The sequence below is a fragment of the Accipiter gentilis genome, chromosome 8, assembly GCF_929443795.1.
Source record: "Accipiter gentilis chromosome 8, bAccGen1.1, whole genome shotgun sequence".
NCBI classification, from domain to species: domain Eukaryota; kingdom Metazoa; phylum Chordata; class Aves; order Accipitriformes; family Accipitridae; genus Astur; species Astur gentilis.
In genome coordinates, this window is record NC_064887.1 from 25,339,090 (window position 1) to 25,362,318 (window position 23,229).

A 23,229-nucleotide genomic window follows, 5' to 3' on the forward strand; every position below is an offset into this window, starting at 1 on the left:
CTTCTATCAAGCCATTAATAATAAAATTAACAAATAATAAGTGATTATTTATTGCAACTGTGAAGCAGAAACAGTGATATCACTTAGCCAGCAGGTTTGCAAACTGTGTCACGGTGCCAGCCAGGGTTGAAAGTTCTTGACTAAGGAGCACACCTGCCCATCAGAACCATCGTTTAACCCTCTCTTCAGGGTATAGCACAGCATGCTTTCTAGCGCAGTAGGAAAGGATTCTCTAATGTAATAGTCTCCATCACAAAAAATATGTAAGCCTGAACAAATTTCTCAGAAACAGCTGTTTCTATGGTATCTTGGCATTTGAGTAAATGATTTGCAGAAATTCCACAGGGAAGAGGTACTTTAAAGGCTGCCAGGCAGTGCGATAGGCCTAGAAGAGTGAAGAGGCACAGCTGTGACAGCTGAAAGCAGGATAAGCTGCCACTGATCTGTTTCTATGCTTATCACAACACCCATTAATCAATTCCAATCACAGCAGGCCCACCAACTAAACTATACTCCACCTCTCAAAAACTGACTACTCAGCCTTGTAATCCTCCTGAAAAATTGTTCATCTGAAAAAATGTCAGAAGAACAGTGTATCATTTACTTCATTAAAAAAACCTCTATTATATTTATTATAATAATAAATCAAGCAACAGTTAAAATATCCACAGGCCTTTCTTCCTGAAACTGTTCAGGATTTCACTCACTTGATATTTTTTTTTTGTGTAATTTTAAATTAAAAGAAAGCAACGCCCTGCCACTTTCTCGAAGTTGTGCCGTAGATGCTAATTTTAGTAAACTTAAGGTCAACAGGAGACCTATAGGTCTGTATTTTCAAGACAGCCAAGAACACAAATAGTTTTTACCCTATCATGTACTTCATAACATGGTTTAGTGGGCATGGATGATGGTTGGACTTGATGATCTTGAAGGTCTTTTCCAACCTAAATGATTCTATGATTCTATTTAAAAAGAGTCTCTTTAAATATAGTTCTCAATGTGAAAGAATTAGAACTAGGAATTACATTAAAAGTGACAGAATACACAAATACAGAGAATGCACCAAATTGCACTAACTGAAACATCATTAGATATGTTCCAGTTGATGGAAGATTTTCTATTATTTTTAAAATTTGTTTTAGTAAGTGTACTTCCCATTGACATTAAAGCTACCATGAATTCGAATTTTATTCTGAGCAAAGGGCTGAAGGGACCACTATTTGTATACATCACCAGCTCATCTGGATGTGCAAGTTCTGCAGGTTTTGAAGGAGTAGTCTAATTTGTTCAGTACATAAGTTACAGTAACATTAGTTCACTAGAACAACCGAGTAGGCAGTTCTGTAATTTGTTTGCTTGTTTACTAATTTTCTAGTCATTCATGCATTTTACATTGGTAATTATAATTTCACAAATGTCACAACAGGCATCTAGCTCTTGTAAATCCATACCACTATTAAAATACACATTTAGGCTTTTCTTGACCCCAGGTCTGTTCACACCAAAACAAAGTTGCAGTTGCAGAGAATATAACATCAATGAATTAAAAGCAAAATGAAGAAAAATATTTCTACCCATTGCAAGTTCCACAAGATGTTAAAGATGACATAGGAACACCTTTCCATAGATTTGCAAGATGAACCTGAGCGAGCGAGATCTCTTGGAAACAGAAGTGGAGATACCTGAATTTCTGGCCCGCAGTGCTCTCTATTACATAGAATTCAGTCCAGTGTTGATGGGCCAGAAGCTTTAAGCTCGACGAGGCATCAAAGAAAGCACTTAATCAGAAACCTGGCTACTTAAATCTACCACTGGGAAGGATTAAGTGCACTTTGTCTATCTCTTTGCAATATCAGTTTAAAGCTTGGAAGGAGGTGTTCAGAATAACCAAATAGATTTAGAAGCTGGAATCCGTTTACTATCTAGTGGTATCTGTGCACCCAAAGAACACGGCAGGTTTTGGAAAATGTCCCAATAAAATACACCACTCGAGAACTTTCTTATTTATGCAGCTGTCATGTCATTGAAAAATTGTATTCAATCTTTTTATAAAAAGCTGTGTATTTTAACAGTGGTATGGGTTTACAAGAACTAGATGCCTGTTGTGACATTTGTGAAATTATAATTACCAGAGAATGGCACAGGTATTTTCCAGAGACCATACTCAAATGCATCCAATTTATAAGACTGCAAAAAAATGCATATTTGCTGAGAGTTGCTATCATTTACACAGCATCAACACTTTTCTAGTGGATAAACAAGCAAAAGGAAGAGCCTGGCATAATTACTGTACAATAGCACAGAACATCAAACCAGCAAAATTTATACTACTCATTCAAGGAAACAGTAGTCCACAATTACCACTGAAAAGTAATTTGCTTAACTTTTGAATTCTTCCTTTATTTAATATGATGGTGTCAACCATCTTAAGTGTCAAGAGAGGTGTTTCATGCTAATCTTGAATCTCTTCTATTACCAGGACAAAATTGAGAGATCCTATATGCTGTTCACGTAATATCACATGGCCTACTTTTATGCTTATTATTAAAATTATTTTGACAAATAGATGACTATGTTACATGCACCGGCATTGCAGAATGGACATAGTAAACATGCTGGGGGAATTCTGAATTTAGAATCAAATCATGTAAGTGATACTGTATTTTTAACTACTTTTCTAACCCTATGAAAAACTTGTTGAGTACAACACAACTGCTATTCATTTTAACATGCATTACCTTCCTACCTTTTGTCACCTTCATCATATTGGAGATTTAAGGATTTATTTTTTTTAATTAATTTGTTTCCCTTCTTTGACTTCCCCTTCAAAACAGGTACAACTCACTTTCCTTCTAGATGGCATTTCTAAGAACAATAGCGTAATGTAAAAGTACTACCTGTATAATATAAAGGAATTTTGATTCTTAGGCCCTGCTATAATTTCCAGATTAATTTTTCCCCCCACTTGTTTTCAGCTCTAAACTCTTTGACACAGAGATTTCCTCTAAGTTTTGAAAATGCCTACCCAATAGTGAACATTTATACAATCTAAATAATAACAAATATCATTACCTAAAAAAATTCCTCATGCAGCCTCTCTAGTGGCAAACTAAAAAAAAAACTTCACCTTCTTCAAACTACTTTTACAATCTGATTTTGCATTTCCACTAAAACAGAAATATCTATACGTTTCTCATGTGAAAATATACAAGAAAAACTGAAGGGAAAAAATTGCTTCCAGCAGACAAAGCACAGGCTAAGAAATTACAGACAGTATCAACCTAGAGGTCTGCATCTCATGAAGATGGAATATACCAATGTGTTCTGAATATTGTGACATTTAAAAGTATAGAAGTAATAGAAAACAGATCAGATGTGCGCACACATAAGAATGTGCTTACTTTTTATTTATAAAGAAAACATACTTGCACAGAGATCCATTACATACCAGGTTTAGAAGAAATTTAACAGGAATCTAGTAACTCGGTCATAAACCACTATTCTACATGAATATGGCTTTTATTGACCTCTTTTGATCATAAAAAGAGCATTGATAAGCTGTCAGAAGAAATATACATGGCTCCCAATTTATGCAAACAAATACTCAAATGTCACAATCAGAAAGAGTGGCTGCAAAAATAAAATAATCTTATTCAAAACAAAAGCCAACTTTGTGCATTCAGTTATATTTTCCATTCTGTAGAAACAAAAGTCTTACTAGTACACCTTATTGTGACTATACAGCCCAAACAGAAATGGGAAAAGGAGCTGGTGCACTGCACTGTCTACTGAATTATTAAGGTCCTATTGAAAATGCCTGAAAGATGACTCCTTCCTTACAAAAGACATAGGAAATGAAGACATTTTATGACACGGGAATTTCTGTTAAGCAGTAATCACCCTAAAACTCTGTAACTGTAAAAAGTATCAGCAGCCTGCTAAATACATGGCTTCCACATTCCAACACCTAGTCAAGGCAGAGAAATATTTTAGAGTTACATTATGCCTTTAGCTTCAAAGAAACTTCCCAATTCAACTTAAATGTACCAGCCACAAGAACCTAGTTTTAGGTTTAACTACTTGTATGCAATATTCAACATTCCCAAAATACTGTGATGATTTTCAATACTGTTTACAAAACAGTTTTTTAGATACCATGAACAACAAGTTCTTACAAGGATTTCTTCTTCCATGTTTAGAATTTTGATTTCTCTGAAAGCCCCAATTATCTGAGAAATCAGGAGAAAATCCAACTATTCCATTTTGCATTTGTGAAGAACAGGTCACTGGTGTCTTTAGTTCTCTGTGCAGAGAATGCTGGTAAATGTCCTCTCAGTACACAGCATCGCTTAGTTAAAAGTACATAGCTGAGAACAATCTTTATTCTCTAGACATCATAGTGTACCGATACAGTGTTGCCAGTGCAACGTGTCATAAATGTGTTTTATGTATTGTATATCTTACTGAAGTCTCATCTTTCCTAGACGACTCCTGTAAATTAATAGCATAGAACTCTAGTCTCAAGCACAAATGAAAAGGCACCATTCAACTGACAGATTAAAAAGCAGGTTCCACTGGGGTTCTAGGTACTGTAGATATCACCACACATGTTCATCTAACATAAACATTAAAAAACACAGGCAAGCAAAACTGCAGGGCTCACCTACATGCAGTGTTCTTAAGTTCAAGTAATAAAGCCTACTTCACCTATTACTATATACAAGGATGTCTACAGCTGGTTTGTAGTTAACTGTAAGTTCCTTTACAGTGTTATAACTGTATCTACGCAAAGTGTGCACTAAGTTAATAGTTAAATTCTTAAGAAAACTTATATATAGGCTATTCCCTAAAGGATAAAAAATACCACCTCAGCTACGCAGGTCTTCCTGAAGTTAAGAATCTATTTCTTCAATAAGAGCTGTTCGTAAAGATACAGTTAGACCACTGATTTGCTTTGCAACTGAGAGATGGGAACCATCTAATCTGAGTACTTTCTCCCCCATCTGCTGAATGAGAAATAGTTTCTCACCTTTGCAAAGCACTTTGAGATCTACTAGATGAGAAACACTGTAGATTTTCATGCAATTCCAGCCATAGCAGAACAGGAGATAGTTTTATGATTACTCAATAGCATCAGAAGTTGGAGAGGTCAAGCCACAGCTATTATGATCCAAGTACATTAATACTCTGCAAAGAGAAATCCTCTCTTTAAATTATATCTGTCAAGAAATGTACCTACTTCTGGCTTTCTAAAAGCAAACAAAAAAAGCAAGCCCCAACGTTAAGTGCAAGACTTGATATATAAATCAGGAGATATATCCAATACTGATCTTACTGATCTGTCTGCAAAATGCATAATACTTAATATTGCTCATTTGTTGAAAAGAGGATTTTTTAAAAAATTTTTGTTGGTTGGTTGGTTTTTTTGAGATGAGACTGCTTTCCTACTGTTGCTTTCAGTTCACATCTACTTACAGGTTTTCATGGTTTTTTAACCCCTTTATTCCACTGCAATGCTACTAAAATGCAGACAAACATAATTCTGGAAGAATCCCATGCTACCAAGACACAGTTTCTAAACCTGTGATCTGAGTTTTTGCAAGCACGATAATTGACAAGTTGGGTCACTTCATGCCCATTTTTATGCTTTTATTGGAGGGGTGGGGTTGTGAGTAAATGCAAATTGCTCATTAAACAAGGAATCTATCTCTCTCTCTCTCAAAAAAAAAAAATCCACCTCCCCCCACCCCCCCATGTGATTTACAACCTCACTTTCAGAAGAATAGCCAAGGCTGGAGAAAGACAAGTATAGTTTATCTCAGATCTTCTCAGATATTTGGGTACAGATTGAAATTATGATGTAAGGCATGCTAACAAACACCATGGATTATTTTAAACAGAGAACAAAAAAGTTACTAAATAAATAATTCTTGAGTATTGAGCTTCTCTGAAGACATTGACAGGTTTTTCTAATAATACTGCTCTCATTCAGTGCAAACATAAACCTCAGTTTCACCATTGGAACACATTTACAACAACTTCTATTTACAAAGTTAACGTGTTAAAACCCAAAAGATTGTAAGCTATTTCTTACCTACCAGTTACAACAGGAAACACCAGAATTCCCAAGTTTTCATTCTGAATTTCATCCTCGACCCACTACATGACTTGTAGGACAGACAGGAAGGAAGAAGGAGCCATCCAAGCCCCTGTGCAGCAAAACATTAGTTTATTTGTAAGCATTTTGGTGATTAAAAATGGCTAAAGAATGAACTCAAAGTTAAACAGGCATAAGATTTGCTTCACGGGGCAATCACTTTCCCTAGCTTTACATTTTCCAATATTAAATCTGAGCTAATAAAATTATTTTTTTCTGTGCTATTCATGTGAACATCACAGGAAAAGTTATTTGTTGAGATTGTTGATATAGTTAGGCCCACTATTTTAGAATTATATTTGTGAAATATATTTAGCAACGTATTTTTGCACAAGCAAAATTACATGCTTTTTTCCTTAATAGTAATTTTAATACACTGAAAAAGCTAAACTAACAATGTGAAAATTAGGATAGTACGTATTTCTGCATGTATCAACAGCTATCTTCATCGTTACAGCTGTACTATGGCTATCATATAATTACTTAAGGGAATATATAACAGGAAAATTATTCTATAAACTGTACAAACCCCCAAACAGATTTTTCTATAGAAACTAATTTTTTACGAATATGGTAGGAGTGCTAACTTTTAGGTGGCAATGAGATTCCTTCCATGCCTAGTTAGGAGGTGCTGCCTAAGGGCTCTTAACTGGTACACCCTTGTGAAACACTTCCATCTAGTGGCTGCTATAGGAATACTACGAACTGCTGAAGTAAATTGCGACGTGGAATACAAACAGCTGACACAATCTCCTAGTAAATGGTCCTCTAATAAATGGCTTAATATTTAACCAAGCTTTTCCACCACCTTACCGGGGGGGAGGGAGGGGGACACCACATGAAATATCCATCTTCTTGAAACTACTCTTTTCAGGAAACACTACAGCTAGCAGAACTTTTCTAAAATAAGAAAAAAAATCTGAAACTAGAAAAAGTCTAGAAATTTTTGTTACCTTCTATCTTCTTCTGAGACTGCTGTTCAGGCAGAATTAAACCAGTTAAGTGAATCATGAAAGAAGTGTTAATAAATGACAAATTATTCTGGATAGAGACTTACTCAATCGGCCATGGCAGTGGGAGATTTTATTTAATGTTATGGTAGAACCAATCCAGGAAGTATCCCCATTATCTCCTGAAATAGTCATGAGACACAGCAGCACACCAACACAGAACACCAGCAAGGGCTCTTGCTGCTGGAGTGTTTTAGGGGTCCACAATCCAACAAGAGCTATGTCTAGAGCACTCTATATGGATCCCCCAGACCACATGAAGCTAGAGCCAACTCCCTGGGCTCCCAGTCTCTCTGGGTTAATCCCAGAACTCAGCGACCCTCTAATGATTGCAGCAGTTGAGGGAACAGCATGGGTTCAACACTGTAGTGGTAGCCACAGCTGGCTAAGGTGACTATTTAGAGACACACTTACAAAAGTTTTATGCAAACAAAAAATAATTATCTGATACCATCATTGCATTAATCCATTGCTTATCAAACTTCTGCTACATGCAACAAACCTCACAACGCTACCTAATAGCACTTTGTAAGCATCTTTACATAGCAGTCTGGACTCCCTCTCATGATATCCAGCAGCATCAGAATACACTTGCACAGCAGGATTAGGAGTATGAAGAAACACCTTTGCATACTTCCCTTTGGACTGCGTGTTACATGCTCTGGGTGGGGTAAGCATAGTATAAAAAGTTTATGTATACTATACACATACTTTACAGCTTGGAGAGAAGTTTGTGAGATGTTTGTGAGGTGAAACTTGCATATTACTTGTCATAACCAAACAAGAACTGAAGACCAGCTAAATTAACACTGATGCAAGCTTTTCTGATCTTCTTTAATCAAATATTTAAACAAATGCTTTTAAAAAATAGAGTTTGGTACTTTAGGGGTAAGAAGCAAAACTGAAAGAATTTCCTTGTAAGGGAAGAGGGGAGGGGCAAAACAGACCAACAAGTCCTGTTTATCAACTTTGCTATCTACTGTTGAAGAAGACTCAGGAGTTCAAAAACAGCATTTGTTTCATTCCACATTTACTCATCTGACTTCATCAAGTCCCTTGTGGTCAAGCATTCTTTTAAAAAGCATTTCAGAAACTTACTTTCAGCATACTCCAGAATTAAACTACAGGACAATTTACTTTTAAAGCAAAGTATCTGACATTAAATATCATTTAACTTACATGTTTCAACTTCACATTTTATCGATTCACCTTAGGTTTTTTTGTCTCCCTGTCTACATGACTGTATGTAGATATTAAAGCTATGATACAAACTACCAAGTGAGAATTTCATATTCAGTTTGGTGCTTAGAAAGTCGATTTACATAATCTTTCCCTCTCCTATGTATGTCAATCATCTTCAATAGTTGATGCTTCATAAAAACCATACTTCGTTCTCATTATGCATTCATTTTTTAAGCAATAAGATTTTCATTTTACATTTATAGAAAATGCAATAGTACATTTAAAAGTTCTGCAATTAAAGCAAACAAAAATAAAAATAATAAAAGAAAAATAAAAAGAAGCATGGCTAGCAGATCAAGGGAGGTGATTCTGCTCCTCTGCTCTGGTGAGACCCCACCTGGAGTACTGTGTCTAGCTCTGGAGGCCTCAGTAAAGGAAAGACCTGGACCTGTTGGAGCACATCTAGAGGAGGGCCACAAAAACGATCAGAGGGATGGAATACATCTCCTGTGAGAAAAGGCTGAGAGTTGGGGTTGTTCAGCCTAGAGAAGAAGTCTCACAGGGACACCTTATTGCAGCCTTTCAATACTTAAATGGGGCTTATAAGAAAGACGGGGACAAACTTTTTAGCAGGGCCTGTTGTGATAGGACAAGGGGTAACTGTTTTACACTGAAAGAGGATAGATTCAGATTAGATATAAGGAAAAATTTTCTACAGTGAGGGTGGTGAAACACTGGAACGACTTGCCCAGAGAAGTGGTAGATGCCCTATCCCTGGAAACATTCAAGGTCAGAGGTTGGACACAGCTCTGAGCAACCTGAGCCAGTTGAAAATGTCCCTGCTTATTGCAGGGGGGGTGGACTAGATGACGTTCCAACCCAAACTATTCTGTTCCTACAAAAAAAGCTGAATCTTAGAAATCTTGTATTATTACTTTCATATTTCATGAACACAATTCTGAATTCCATCCCAGAACTGCCTTTTGTGATGTTAAATGCCTGAAGAATGCCAGCATGAGTATTTTGCTATATAGAAAAACATACTTAAATTCCCCCTAGCCTCCAATAAACTTGATGGAATGCACTATGATAAGAGCTACTGCAGTGGCACATAGTCTTAGCACAGGATCAGACTTCCATGGCAGTAGTTACTAAACCAGGTTGTTCTAGTACAGGTAGTTTACAGTCTTAAATAGGGCACAACAGGTTCCCAGAACTAGGGGTGAGGAGGAAACAGAGTTAAAATAAAAAGCAGTAGACTTAAATAGAAAACTGGAAAAGTGTTCATGTGAATGAATGCACATGTTCAAAGTAAAAATTCAAAAGATTCTCCAAAAACTCAATACCAAGGCCTGAATAAATCCTTAGAAGCAAGCCAAATTGATTGACACAACTAGCTGATACAAAGGTATAAGAAAAGTATCACCACAGCAAAGATGTACAGAACATTAGCCATCCTGTTTCTTTTTTGGGAGCTCAAAGTAGTAAGAATTATTCTTCAGCTTTTGGGAAATAAGTTTTACTTCATGTCTGACTGGTTCTTGCACCATTACTATTTTGCAGATGTGCCTTCTATGCTTATACATGTATATGCATGTCTAGCTAGATACATATATACCTTAGTATTTGAGTGCAAGATTTTGTACAAATATGTCAGTATGTAATATAGCTTCTCATTTTTCCAAAATAAACAATCTCTTCATCAATACTGTCATTTGCACATTAGGGGGAAAGGTAGAAATGCATTAGTCCAATGTAATTTTTGACAATAGATAATTAACACATATATCATCTTAACATAATTCAGGAAAAGAGAGTTTTAATACCCATATATAATACAAATAGGTAGGCTATGAGACTAAAACCAGTGTTGTAGCAGTTAAAATGCACTTAAACTTGTAGTTTAACATTTATTTAAATCACCACAATTAACATTTGAAAAAATTCCAAAGACTTAAATATTTTAAGTAACATAAAGCAACCATGGTTAATTTGTTTGAGGGGGTTTTTTAACCTTTGAAGTTTGTCTCTATGCTATATATAGCTATATAAGAAAAATAGTATACACCAGTGTAAGTGAAGTATTTCTTATTAAGCTACCAGAGTTGTGTAAAGATTAAATCAAGTAATACTTGCAATAGGCTTAAGAAATCTGCACAAAAGTCATTGAGTATAGTTTAACTCCATATGAATATGGGGGGGTGGTTTGAGGTTTTTTGTTTGTTTGTGGCTCTTAGTTTTATTTTTTTAATTAGATGACTACTATGATTATTTCTGGTACTTCCCTTCCTTTCCCTCAACTCTTCATAAATCTTTCTGATTACAATTTACTTGGACTTAAATAGAATATTAAAAATTAACTCAGATTGAAAAATACCCGAAATAACCTTTTTTATGCTGTCTATGGTGCTCACTGTTGATGAAATGTTAGCTCAGGAGACCTCTTTCTCAGTTTAGTCCTATTTTCACTGCAACAATCAAGTTATATACACCATCTCCTATTCTAGAAAGCAATACTATCATGAACATAAACATACTAAAGACAAGAACAAACAAACAAAAAAGAGGGCAGAAAAAAAAAAAAGAGTAACCAAATCTTGTTATATATACTGATTCACAGTCCTAAAAAGAGCAGAAAACAAAGAAAAGATGGCAAAGATCTTTTTAATATAGAAAAGTAAAATATTAGGACTTAAAAAAAAAAAAAGGCAAAACAGCCCTCCCTTGGGAAAATGCATAAATAATCTCAGATCCTACCAAAAGCTAGGAAAGGAATTAAAATGCTGTCCTAAAATAATTATAAAAAACCTCAAACAAACAAAAAACTCACCTTACCATGAAATTAGAAAAGCTGCAAAACATACAAAAGCAACAGGAATCATCTAATTACAGTATGTCAAAGTATATAAAGAATGAGAAGAAATTTCCTATCCAAAAATTATAGCTTGTATTTGCAGAGGTGAATCAGATGTAGTCTTCTCTTCTGCCTGCAGATGCCATTACTAGATCAAATTAAACCTAAACTGCAGCTTGTTTCTTTCCTTCATCTAGAGTATTCTCATGAGTCAATGAGTGCTAGAGGACTTCACTTATCCTTAATTTCTAACATTAGTACATGTTCTTTAAAAAACATAGCTAGAATGCACTTTTTTCTAAATAAAGACGGACTAACATTGTTTGAAGGATTCTCAAGTAATCCAGCGTTCATATTCTGAAGATATACTTCCTCCCAGGACTGTTTTCTTTGCCTGAAATAAAGATGATTCTTATTCCTGATTAGAGCTAAAATAGAACAGTTTAATGCCTAATCACAGTTAGACTCCAATGGCTTTACCAATTTCTACAACAAAAATCAATTTACATTATATTTTTGTGTGGTAGTTTACCTCATGTATTAATGCTGGATGATGTTAAAGTGTGTAATTTCAATCTTATTTTCCTACTATTAAACAAATAAAAGTAGAGGCTGAGTTGTAAAAAGCAGTAAACTCGCATATCAGTACTCTCAGAATCATTATGTATTTTTATTAATGTAGGACTGCTTTTCAAATAAAATAATGAACTAAAGAAATACTTATTTCTTAACTTCTTTAGGTGACTTCTATTATGAAGGGATTTTATTTTATTAGATTTTTCTTAGTTTTATATTTTCAAATGAAACTAGGGTACAGAAGTCTGAACACCCCACCTCCCCAGTTTATATTTAAAACAAAGCCACCTCGTTTTCTTTTATGTTAGTAAATAAAATCCATGGGTCAAGTACATAAAGTTCTAATTACTTTTTACCTGAAATCTGGTACAGATTATTATTATCACCACAGAATATTTTCCTGAGGGAATAAGAGAGGACATTAAAGGAAACAAACAAACAAAACCAACCAACCCCAAAACACAAACACAACACAACAAACAACCCACAAACTACAGATTACATCAATACATATAACAAAATAAAACCATCCTAACTTCAGTAAATAATACATCCCACTCGGGTCTAAACATTTCTTCATAACACTTCCCAATCCCGCCCCATCCATGTTCCTGACTGTTCACTGAACATTTCTTTCAGCAACAGAGCTGGAGACTGTAGGTTTGAGAACCCCAGAGAAAGCCTTTCAAAGGAGAAAAAGCCTTTCAGAGAAACCTAAATTTAGTGCTCACAGCAGAAGCATGACATCAGCTACTACAGCAACTAAGCTTCAGCCAAAGACAAAAAAGCCCTGTCTGTGCAAGTGTGTGTGAATGGCCTCTATTGGTACCTATGGCTGCGGATGGAGAAATAGTAATGAGAAAGCATTAGCCAAAGAGAGGAAGCATACATACTGAGGGGTATAGCACATTGAAGTCTCACAAGCAAGCCAACATGAGCCTCCAGTTCAGAGTCAGAAGCTCACAGTTGTTGCTCCAGCCTTGTAGCTACAAGTGGTTTTTGTGTGGGTGCAAGTTAAGTGTGAAGGAATAAATTAATGTACTGTGTGAACAGTTATCTGCCGGAAGCAAACATCTTAATTCTATTAACAACAGTTAATTAATAAAAGATATTTTAATAAATACTGATTGTGATCCCACTCCCATCTTTATTCCCCCAACAGAGAAATTACACCACCAATATATATTCCTGCAGAAGTAATTAACTTTGTGACATACTAAAGTAAAAACTCTACTTAAATTGTACTGTTTTGGTGTCTACTTTAGTTTATGGTTTAGAAGAAACTCCAAAGGTACTATCACAAGAAGATTCTTCTGTGTATTACCATTATCTGCCAGAAGCTCTCCAGACTCTGACTTCAGTCAGTTCTACAAAAATGCCAGATGGTGAAAATATCTGGACCATACAGCACAGCCCTTTAGCTCAGCAATATTAGGGTCTACTTCGTTCAATCACTATGCCTGGCAGGTGATGCAGATATGGTGGTCAGCCACATCAATTTTCTGCTGACCTGGGCTTAACCCACATGTACCTCCAACTCCTTGGAAAGACTAGTAAAATAACATACCATTCAAATCAATCCATCCCAAAATCTGCCTGCTATGATCCCAATTCCTTGGCATCCATAATTTATAGACAGACTAGCCTATAGTTATAAATATACCTCACCTTACGGTATATTACACCAATAGATTACTGGAGGCTCAGCTAGGCTTGTTGATGTATTAATGCAGTATGTTATGAGAGCACTAGCTCACTCTGATGATGTATGGTCACCAGATATATTGTAAGAATGAAGTACTTCAATGATGTATAACTGTAACAAGGGCACCAAGCTGAAGAAAACACTACCAGAAGTAGGTTTTGTTAACATATTACTCTAAAATGCAAATATAGTATTAACAAATGTGAATAAGAGAGAGACTGATTAGTTGACTGACTAGACATAGTTGGTTAGTATGGAGGTGTGGGGGGGAACCACCAGCCAAGCAGCAAAAAGCTATTGGAAACATTTTTACTCATCCTGCAAAAGCTAAATTTGATATGATTAAGGTTGCCCATCCGATACATCAGTTAAAACTCTATCCAAAACCCATTTATTTGCATGGTCTCTTGCTCCCAAGTTTCAGAAAGGCTAAAAACTGACAGTCAGTTTGAACTCCAAGTTTGCGAAGAACTTGTCTTTAAGTTTTAGGGGGGAAAAAAAACCCCCAAAAAACCCACAAAAAAATCCTCATAACAATGCACAGAACTACAGAAACAGGAAACAAAGATGTTTTCTGAGCAATGCTTCTCATTAAATACAAGAACAAAAGCAAACATGATTAATCATCTGGGCTGGTGGAACACCATTAAGACACTTGAATGTAATTTTGCAATGGGGACTTGACATGACACCACTATATTTATTGGCAGAAATTGGATGGGATTGAGTATTCTGACATTAATTGGTATAGATTAGTTCATGAGTAACAGCACACATTTAGAGGCTGAATAAGTGTCTTAATAGAGGAAAGAAATTTAGGTAAAGAAGTCTTTTTTTTTTTGTTTTGTTTCACTTGTAAGCTACAGAAAACACCTCTTACTAATTTCAGATTTTTATACTACAGTACTTCAGCAAGGAAGCAGTACTCTCAGTGACAAAGGAAGGTCTCAAAAACAACTGTATACAGAAGACGACTAACAAGGAATTTACACTTAAAGTTGTAAAAATTGGTGATCAGTTACATGATTTATCTTGTTTTACTCTTTATAATGCTAATGCTTAGATACATGTTTCAGAAGAACCAGTTATGTTTTTAAAAGTTTCAGCCAAACACAAAATAATACGTTTACAAATGTAAAAAAATACCAGGTTTCTCTTCACTTTTAAAGCATAAAAAGCTGAACAACTGAATATACTTTGTTAACCCTTGAGCAGTCTTCTGAAGGCCTCTACAGTAGGAAAATGATTAAGCAACATCACACCTCATGTGAGAAGGAAATTATTAGCTGCAATAAAAACCACTGAATATTTTTGATGGCAGGACTGCACTGCAAGACATTTTTTGACGAAGTGTTAAGGTATACTAGTCTTAAGAAAAACGTATGTGGGTTACTGGTTCAGCATAATTACCTGTCCCCATTTCCTATAAATCAGAAAAGCACAAAATCACAGAATAACACCATCAATTATAACTATAGTGTGAAAGTTTTCAAAGAAAAAAGATGATTGACTCTCTTTACACTTTCTGTCTTTTCACAGAAAATAGTTCTAAGAACCTGATGTGTTCTCAAAGACTGAAATTCTCAAAATGTTGACCATCTTCCCTCAGAAGGAAAGATGATAACTATGAATATCTGACCTGGAATCTTTGATATACAGGAAAAACTTAGGTTTTAGCTTATTAATTTCTCAGCACTGTTGTGAGTAAAACGTGCTAGGTCTAGGCCTCCTAGAACCCAGTATTAAAGAATAAAAATTCAAATTCATTTTCATCTTTGCTGTTAATTTTTACTGGCTTCAGCGAGCAGACTAAAGGTAAGAGGTTAAACGATGACTACAATAAAAAGCACCAGGAAGTAGTTAATTGAGAAAGGTCTCTACAACCTCATGGGATGACTTACATATTATTTAGGGAAAGCTATGCTTGTAATCCATTATGAATAGTACTGGAATTGATTTGAGCAATCAAATGATAATTCACTAGCAACAACACTCAACATAAACTTCAGATCAAGTTGAAGAGCACAATCATTGATACTTTAATCCCAGATTTTTCAATGGACTACAAAACCACTTAAAGCATTCATTAAATAAGGTTGTAAAGTACTTTTACCATCTCTCATAGTTTTCCCCTACAGAAATAAATATGAAGTTTTTGCTTTGTTTTAAAAAAATAAAAGGCATAACAAAATACTTCAAAGTTGCAGTAGCACTTCTAGATCGTAATGCAGCAGAGGTGGAGCAACAATGTTAAGAAAAAAAATTGGAACCCACATCATCTACCTTTCAAGTGTCTAAGATAGGAAGGCAGTCGTCTTATCTAACTGTATGCAACATAAATGTATCTTACAGATGTCCTTGAAAGCAATCTCCTTCTACTGTTACACAAGAGTCCCAAGTCAAAAGTTTAAGATGAAGAGATGTGAATGTCCTACAAAGAATTCACTGTGTTTCCCAGTTATTCCCCAATAGTTTTTAGTTTCTCCATTCATATTATCTCCAATAGATTTTTTTTTACTTACCGCATTCAATTACTTCTTATAGGCTTAGGTAATAATAGACTTAATAAAACAAAAGGCACTATATATTTTAAAGTCTAACAGCCCCTTAAGAATTTCCTTTTTTTCTTGTGAAATTTAGGGTACTTATCCTCATACAGTCACATCATTTACTTTCATAACACTTACTAATAATATTAGCAATAAATTTCAGCTTTTTGTGATATGTTGCTTTCTCTTCATGTAAAGGGAAAGATATTCCCTGAATTTCTTGCTAATAGCATTTTATACCCACTGTATCCTACCAGGTGAAAGCTCTGCAGGAAATGGAGGTGAAGACTGGAGTTTGTGTGCTTGTTCTGGAATCCCCTTCTGTTTCCAAGCAAATTCAACTTCACCTGTTTCAACCTGTCGTCCTCGAGCCTCATTAGCTTCATTACAAAGAGTTTGAGATTTCAGTGATGGCTGTCCTTGTTCAAGTTCAAAATTCATGATAAGGGAATCAACCAGAAAGTCCAATTCATCCAAGTTCATAAAAGGCATGGGTATTTTCTGGATAGGATTGTTTACAGAAATAGAAGACAAGGCAAATAAACTGAAATAGTTGTTAAAATATCCAGCTATGACACAAATCTTTTCCGCAAAGGTCCTGAGAGGGCTTGTGTTTCTGTATGACCCTATAAAAAACAAGAATAATCAAATGCAGCATTTTGCAAAGCGACCAAGCAGCCCTTCCTCCCTTTTGCTTTACAGGTCTCCCCATAGTCTGCAAGTTACTATCAAGATGGGTAATAAGCCAGCTAAATACCTTGTAACATAGAAGAAACAATTTGACAGACTTCAGCTAGGCACTGCTCCAATTCCAAATATTTTGCAGCAATGTTAGTGCTTTTCTTTATTTCCTCATATAGAGATTCTTGTTCCAGTAATTGAGATGGTATTTCTTTCTGTATTAATAAAAAGCAATTTTAAAAGAACCAAACACAGGACAGTATATTAACTATTAAACACGCCTATTATGGATTCAGTCACATAGAACAAACCAATGCTGAAACACAAAATGAAAGTGTTGCCAACTCACAAAACGTAAAATAGCTCCAAAAAGAAGTGCAGATTGTTGGGGGGGGGCAGGGAAGAGCAGAGGAGAAAAGACAAATGGAACTGTAAAATCCAGAAAATATTTGGCTCTTAGAAATAGATTAAGTAATCTATCCAGACTTTTAATTCAAAATAGCAATATCTATGGCCAGAAAACTATTGCAGTACTTGTAACACAATTACACTAGCATTACTGAACTTGAGACCTTCAACTTAAAAAAACCCAGGTGGTTAGGCTGTTCATGAGGAGCACAAAAAGAAGGATGATCAGATACAAGTACCTCCAGAAATACTTTAAGTAAAATGAATATCAAATAGTTTTGAGTGGAAGTGCAGTAGCCAGAAAATTCAGTGTTCCAATCACAAGAATGCCACTGAGACAGGAAGTATTACCATGCAAATTGTAAATATACTGAAGGTAGTTTCAACTCCTCTTCTTTGCAAATGCATCCTTTTATATTTAAACCCCAGGCTCAAAGCACATATTTTGTGAAACACTTCTCTTACCTTTCTGCAATAAGAGATGTTATTTTCAAGGAATCTGGCTAGTGCCACAACGTTATCCTTTATTCGATTTTGAATCTACAAAGAAACTTTTAATTATATTTTACTTTGTCTTGAATCAAGTGTACAAGTACTTTAATATTTTAGAAGGATAAAAATGAACACTGGAATACTAATGAGAAAAATTACTTAAAAGCAGGAGTAACATTTTATGCAATATAACATGCAATTTTTCAAAAAAAAGTTAACTAGTAGAAGACATTGTTAACTATATCCACAAGGTTTTAAATAACCCCTTAATACAGAATATTAAATTTAAGTATTCACTAGAGAAAGGTTTTCCTGTAATTTTTGTATCACTGTCATTCTAAGTGGCAGGGGTAACCTCTTACTTAATACTCTGGTATTCTCTCCTCAACTTCACATTAGTTCCACCAGCGACAAGCATATACAGGAATCACGCAGATACATAGGAATCTGCTACAAGTGAACAGCATTATCTGGAAAGCAGACCGCTCAATTTCTTTTGCTGGAAACATTAAGCATTTGGGAGTTAAGCAAGCAGATAGGAACATAAAAGGTTTTGGACAGTTTCACTATTATCTGTAGGATTAAGAATGACAACAGTGAAAACCAGAGTAGGAAGAAATTTTTGCTCTCCTTATTTATCACTGCTCTCCAACTGATTTGAACCTTTTACCCTAGGTCACATATTACAGATTTTTGAGTAATAACAAATTCTTTGGAAATAAGTATTTTATATATCCCAACTCATTAAGGAGATTTTCTTATTGGCCACAGTTCTGCAAATTTCTCAACTTTGAAGAAAAAGAACAAAAATAAAAACACAAGGCAGAACACAGGATTGTTGGGGCACAGGTAAACTGTCCCCTTTGGCCTTGAGTGCTGTCTGTACAAAACATATATTCAGAAGAAAAGTGGCAGAACAAGCCTATATATACCCCAACACTGAAAGGAAGAATATATACTATATACACCTAGTACCTTGCTGAAGAACATTTCAATCTTTCCAAAGTATTTCCTAGGAATTCAGCCAGGTTTTCTGTCAAAATGGCTCACCCACTAAAAAGTGACATATTTCCAAGGGGTACTCTAAGCTTGCCTACTGGAATTTTCATACATTCAGAGAAATATTTTTAACTATGGTGCTTATTCCTTATACTTTTTTTTCTCTCTACTTTGTGTAACTCCCTATAGTATCATCTTCCTCACAATTTGTCACTTAAGCAAAATAAAAGCACAAAATAACAGGCTGTATCTTAAAAAAAGCCCCTCCAGGCAAAAAAACAAACAACCCACTACTGAATGCAGCATGTAATGAGGTCTGTTCCACTTTAAGTGTCAAAATACACCAGACACACACCAATAATAGTATGTTTGTTTCATGGAATAACAACTCCTCCCCAGAAGATTCTGACTTCAGCATACTGAAAAAAACCAAACCCAAACCTATTCAATTTGATAATATATAACTTCTAAACTGCTATCGGGGGGGGGGGGGGGCAGGACGGGGACGGGATGGGGGACTGACCAAAAGTATGCACGCATCTGTTTATTATGAGGTAGCAGGAATATCTCTTCTTAAAATTACAATAATAATTAAAATGACATCTTTCTATAAGGGATAAAAGCTTTCCATTGATGTAATTCCTTTTCATATTACAATAAATTTGGATGGTGACAGAAACAACTCAATAATACAGATAATTTGCTGTCCCTTTCCTGTAAAGCATTATACAGGTGATGCTCAAATTAAAATACCACTGCTACTTATCAATCTGGAAAGTATTTGAAGACCAGCTGTGATTTCAGTGAATAACATGAAATCAAGCAGGACATTTCTAGCTCCTGTACTATTAAATAGATACTTTAGTCAACCAATTTCCCTCTAAGGTGCCCAATTCATAGAATTGCTTCAGTGTACCCCCAAGCGTTAAGCACATCAGAACACTAGCTCTTAAAAGATAACACTGAACTATTTAAATATTTAGATAGCATGCTGTTTGGGACAAGGATTGTAACGATATATGACAAACTGAAGTCTTCAAAACTTTCTGATAATCTCTCTGACAATATCAATGAGTGTAGTAATAGCAGAGATAATTACCATTATCAATATAAAATAACAATTAACTTCCAGGATCATAAGTGTTACTACATATTAAATAATAAATCTTGTTAAAAATCAAACTTCACAGTAGTATACAGAATAAAAGGTCCACTTGCTCCTTTGAACCAGTTTTCATCTTCTGCCTCTTTCATGGTTACGCTGTGAAGTTTTACACAGAACAGCCTCCAATGCACAGAAATATCATTCTAAATAAAACACACTTAAATGTTAAGTCTACATATGGGTGAAGAGCTAAACACTGTAAAAATTTCTGCAAGATTGCAGTCAATATTCCCACTTACCACCCATCTCAAACCTCTGTTACTAATCATAACTGTATTCCTACTGTAACATTTCTAGACAGAATTGCTAAAAAAAAAAAAATAACAGGACATGATCAAGTGCTTCTAAGATATAGTAGTAGTTTTTAATGTTACTTTCATCTCACCTCATTTTGTGGATATTGTTTCACAAGTTCTTTGTGCACCACTCTTGCTTTTTCCTGTACAGTATCAACAAGAAACTCCAGCCCTGAGCCTACTCCATCATAAATGGCAAGTGCAAATTCCTTTTAAAATAAAGGTTCAAAACATAATGATTAAAGGAACTGATGTGCCCTTAAATTGAAAAAGTTTTTCTGTAGTGGGCTGGAAACACTATTTGCTTTTGAGCAAATTGTTCAGTGCTGGTCTATTCAGTTACATGTCATTCTTGGACCATAGGGGCTCAGCACTTCAACCTTCTTTTCCTAACTTTCTTCAGATTTCTGAAAATTCTATGCGGTACTTAACAACAGATTACTGAAATAATGACTGCATTTTAGTGAAATAGGTAGACTTGTACAATCTCAGTGCAGATACAGTCCTAAAAGCACAGTATTGCTTTCTCTTTATGGGTGGAAGTTATACAGATTTAAAGTGCAGGGGTTTTTAAGGAAAAAAAAAAAATTCAAGGGTATTAACACATATCCATTTTCACCATAAAAATGAAGTAGTAGATCAACTCTTAAAATACTTAATTCAGTTGATCAAATTGTTATATGTAATGATTTGGTTCTGAGCAGTTACTGAAAACAAATGTGATGTCAATATTAAAATTACTATTTCTAATCACTGTTTCTAATAAACATTTTTTCACCTGTAGACTAGCTGCAAGAATGTTGTTCTCTTCAGAAAATGAAATATCAGCTCCTGTGACTACTGCCAAGTGTCCTATGTATTTCATTGTTTGTTTTATTGTTTGGTTTACTTTGCTCCATGCTTCTGTTACCATTGATGATATATCTGAAGAACATCCCTAAGAAAAAAAAAGGCATATCATTCACTGAAGCTAGAAAGCATCTCTGGTCAAAGAGCACAAACTTTCTATAACGCAAAAGTTTGTAGCACACAACAACTTTACATCTACCTACTTTCAATTGCTTATCTACCACAGCTAAAAAAACATACCCTGGAACCACAGAGAATAATGGTATCATTATACTACACAGTTAAAAAAAAAATTACTCTTCACAAGGCTGTAGCATGAATAAGAGTAATATTTACTGGCCACGAGTTTATAAATTTATAAACAGTAGCACTTCACAAGCTAAACTAGCATTTGCTCTTGTCACTGCATGCTTTATTTTCTCCTTTCATGTTTAAGAATCTATGCTATTGTCAGGGCCTGGGCACAGAAAGGTCTGCATTACTCTAAACTAGCATATGTGAGTACCAGTTCAGCCAGAAAAAATGCACCATTTGCTGTTCATCTTTCCTAGGCGTGCCCATCTGTCATGCATACATCTGTCATTTATGTGGTTTTGGCAAGTCTGTACTAAGTATTGCATTAATACATAGAACTTCTCCACACACAGATGAATTCTTTAGTATACTTTACCTGCAAAAGTAACTGTAAATACCCTCCCAAGTTCTTTACTTCCTGTTTTATTTCTTCATCAACTTTTATAGATCCAGGGCACTTTTGGACATTGTTAAGCCACAGCTTGGTTAGAACCACAAGCCGGTCAAAAGCAGAGATAATTCTGATGCTGTAGGACTGAGCAGCATGATCAAGAGAGAAAACTACAAGAGAAAGATCTATCAGAAGGTCTCCTTTGCAAATGAAGGTAAGGAATGTTAATTTTTCCAATAGGCAAACATATGAATGCTTGTGCATCTGAAAGACGGGTCATTAGTAATATTTACTTAAAAGTGGTATGAAAATGAGACTTACAGTTTTCTTGACATTCTTCATCTTGCTGTTCATAAGCTTTTGAAATGGCAGACACTCCAGAGAAAATTATAAACAGATTAGTTAGGAGACTATCTGCTATGCTCTTTCCTCCTTCATGAGTCTGATCCAGTAAACCTAAAGCTGAACTTAGAGATTCTTTGCAAATTCCGGGAAGAAATGGTTCAGAAAAGCTTGGACATATGCTAGACTTACTCTGTGAACCTGTATGATGTAAAAACAAAACATACAAGCAAGAAACTTTTCATAGGATTGAGCAGTCAGCACGTCTTTGTAATGACTATTTTATATTACTACTTCAGCAATGTTCAACTACTCACAATAGCAAGTCAGAAAAAAATGCATATACAATGTTCTAAGTAGTTTCTAGATTCAGTTAGCACAAAGACAAATTCCATAGTGAAATTCTTCAAAATGAATCCATCTGTTTCAACAATTGAACATACAAAGAGACAGAAAATAACAAAACCCAGCCGCTCTAAAATAACTGAATGCATTAAATTATTTGGAAGACTGAAGCATCTAGTATTTCAGAAGAAACTTTATAAAACCTGACAGAAAAGTTGGGGGAACCTCATCAGTTGAGTGAATAGCAACAACTTAAGCAAATAAAGTCTCCAAATTATTGTATCAGGATTCAGCCTCTGGCAATTTGTTACATGAACGATCATCTTCCTCCAGAGTTAAGCCACACAGTTAAGCAGAAAAATATTTTAGGTAAATTTCTTAGATAAGGGTCATAAGTGCTGGTCAGAAAGTTTTACCCTAAGAACGCGTAATAAAAAATACAAAAAACCCTACTGTTAACAGCTTGACACTATAAACTTGAAGATACTATAAATGGGACATTTTTCATTCTGTTTTCCAACCCACACTATTTTTTTTATAAACAACTATTAAAAGTGCATATGTGTTATACATGTAGCAGTTTCAAGCTTTCAGTATGAAATTAAAGGTGTTCTGCCATATAGTAAGTACCTGATATACAGGAAGTCTGCATATTCCGAATTGGTTGCAATTTTATCTCAGACAAACATCCAGAAATTCTCTTGCTTTTCATAAAACTTCTACTCCTAGGAAAGGATGATAGAGTGACCCACTGAAAGCTCAATGAATATTAACAGACATCAGGCAAACAAAACAACATCTACTTTTATTTAATGGAACTTGTTAACACAGAAACTAAACAAGAGTGAAAGCAAGACAATACAGACCATAGGACAGATCCTACTTACTTTCTTCAGGTTCTTGCTGCTATACCAGGATCTTCATTCCACATTCC

At 35.2% G+C, this 23,229-nt stretch overlaps 1 protein-coding gene across 1 annotated transcript in view; it reads right to left on the reverse strand.

Moving 5' to 3' along the window:
• Positions 1-16,267: 16,267 nt before the first annotated feature.
• The window catches only part of KIF14 (kinesin family member 14), a 28,899-nt gene continuing 21,937 nt past the window's right edge, over positions 16,268-23,229 (reverse strand). Inside the window, exons 22-29 of the mRNA XM_049807115.1 lie at positions 22,926-23,020; positions 21,930-22,151; positions 21,594-21,778; positions 20,853-21,011; positions 20,164-20,283; positions 17,588-17,662; positions 16,791-16,929; positions 16,268-16,659 (exon numbers count right to left, since the gene is read on the reverse strand). Coding sequence (XP_049663072.1) covers positions 16,268-16,659; positions 16,791-16,929; positions 17,588-17,662; positions 20,164-20,283; positions 20,853-21,011; positions 21,594-21,778; positions 21,930-22,151; positions 22,926-23,020 — 1,387 coding nt within the window. The remainder of the gene's footprint in view (positions 16,660-16,790; positions 16,930-17,587; positions 17,663-20,163; positions 20,284-20,852; positions 21,012-21,593; positions 21,779-21,929; positions 22,152-22,925; positions 23,021-23,229) is intronic.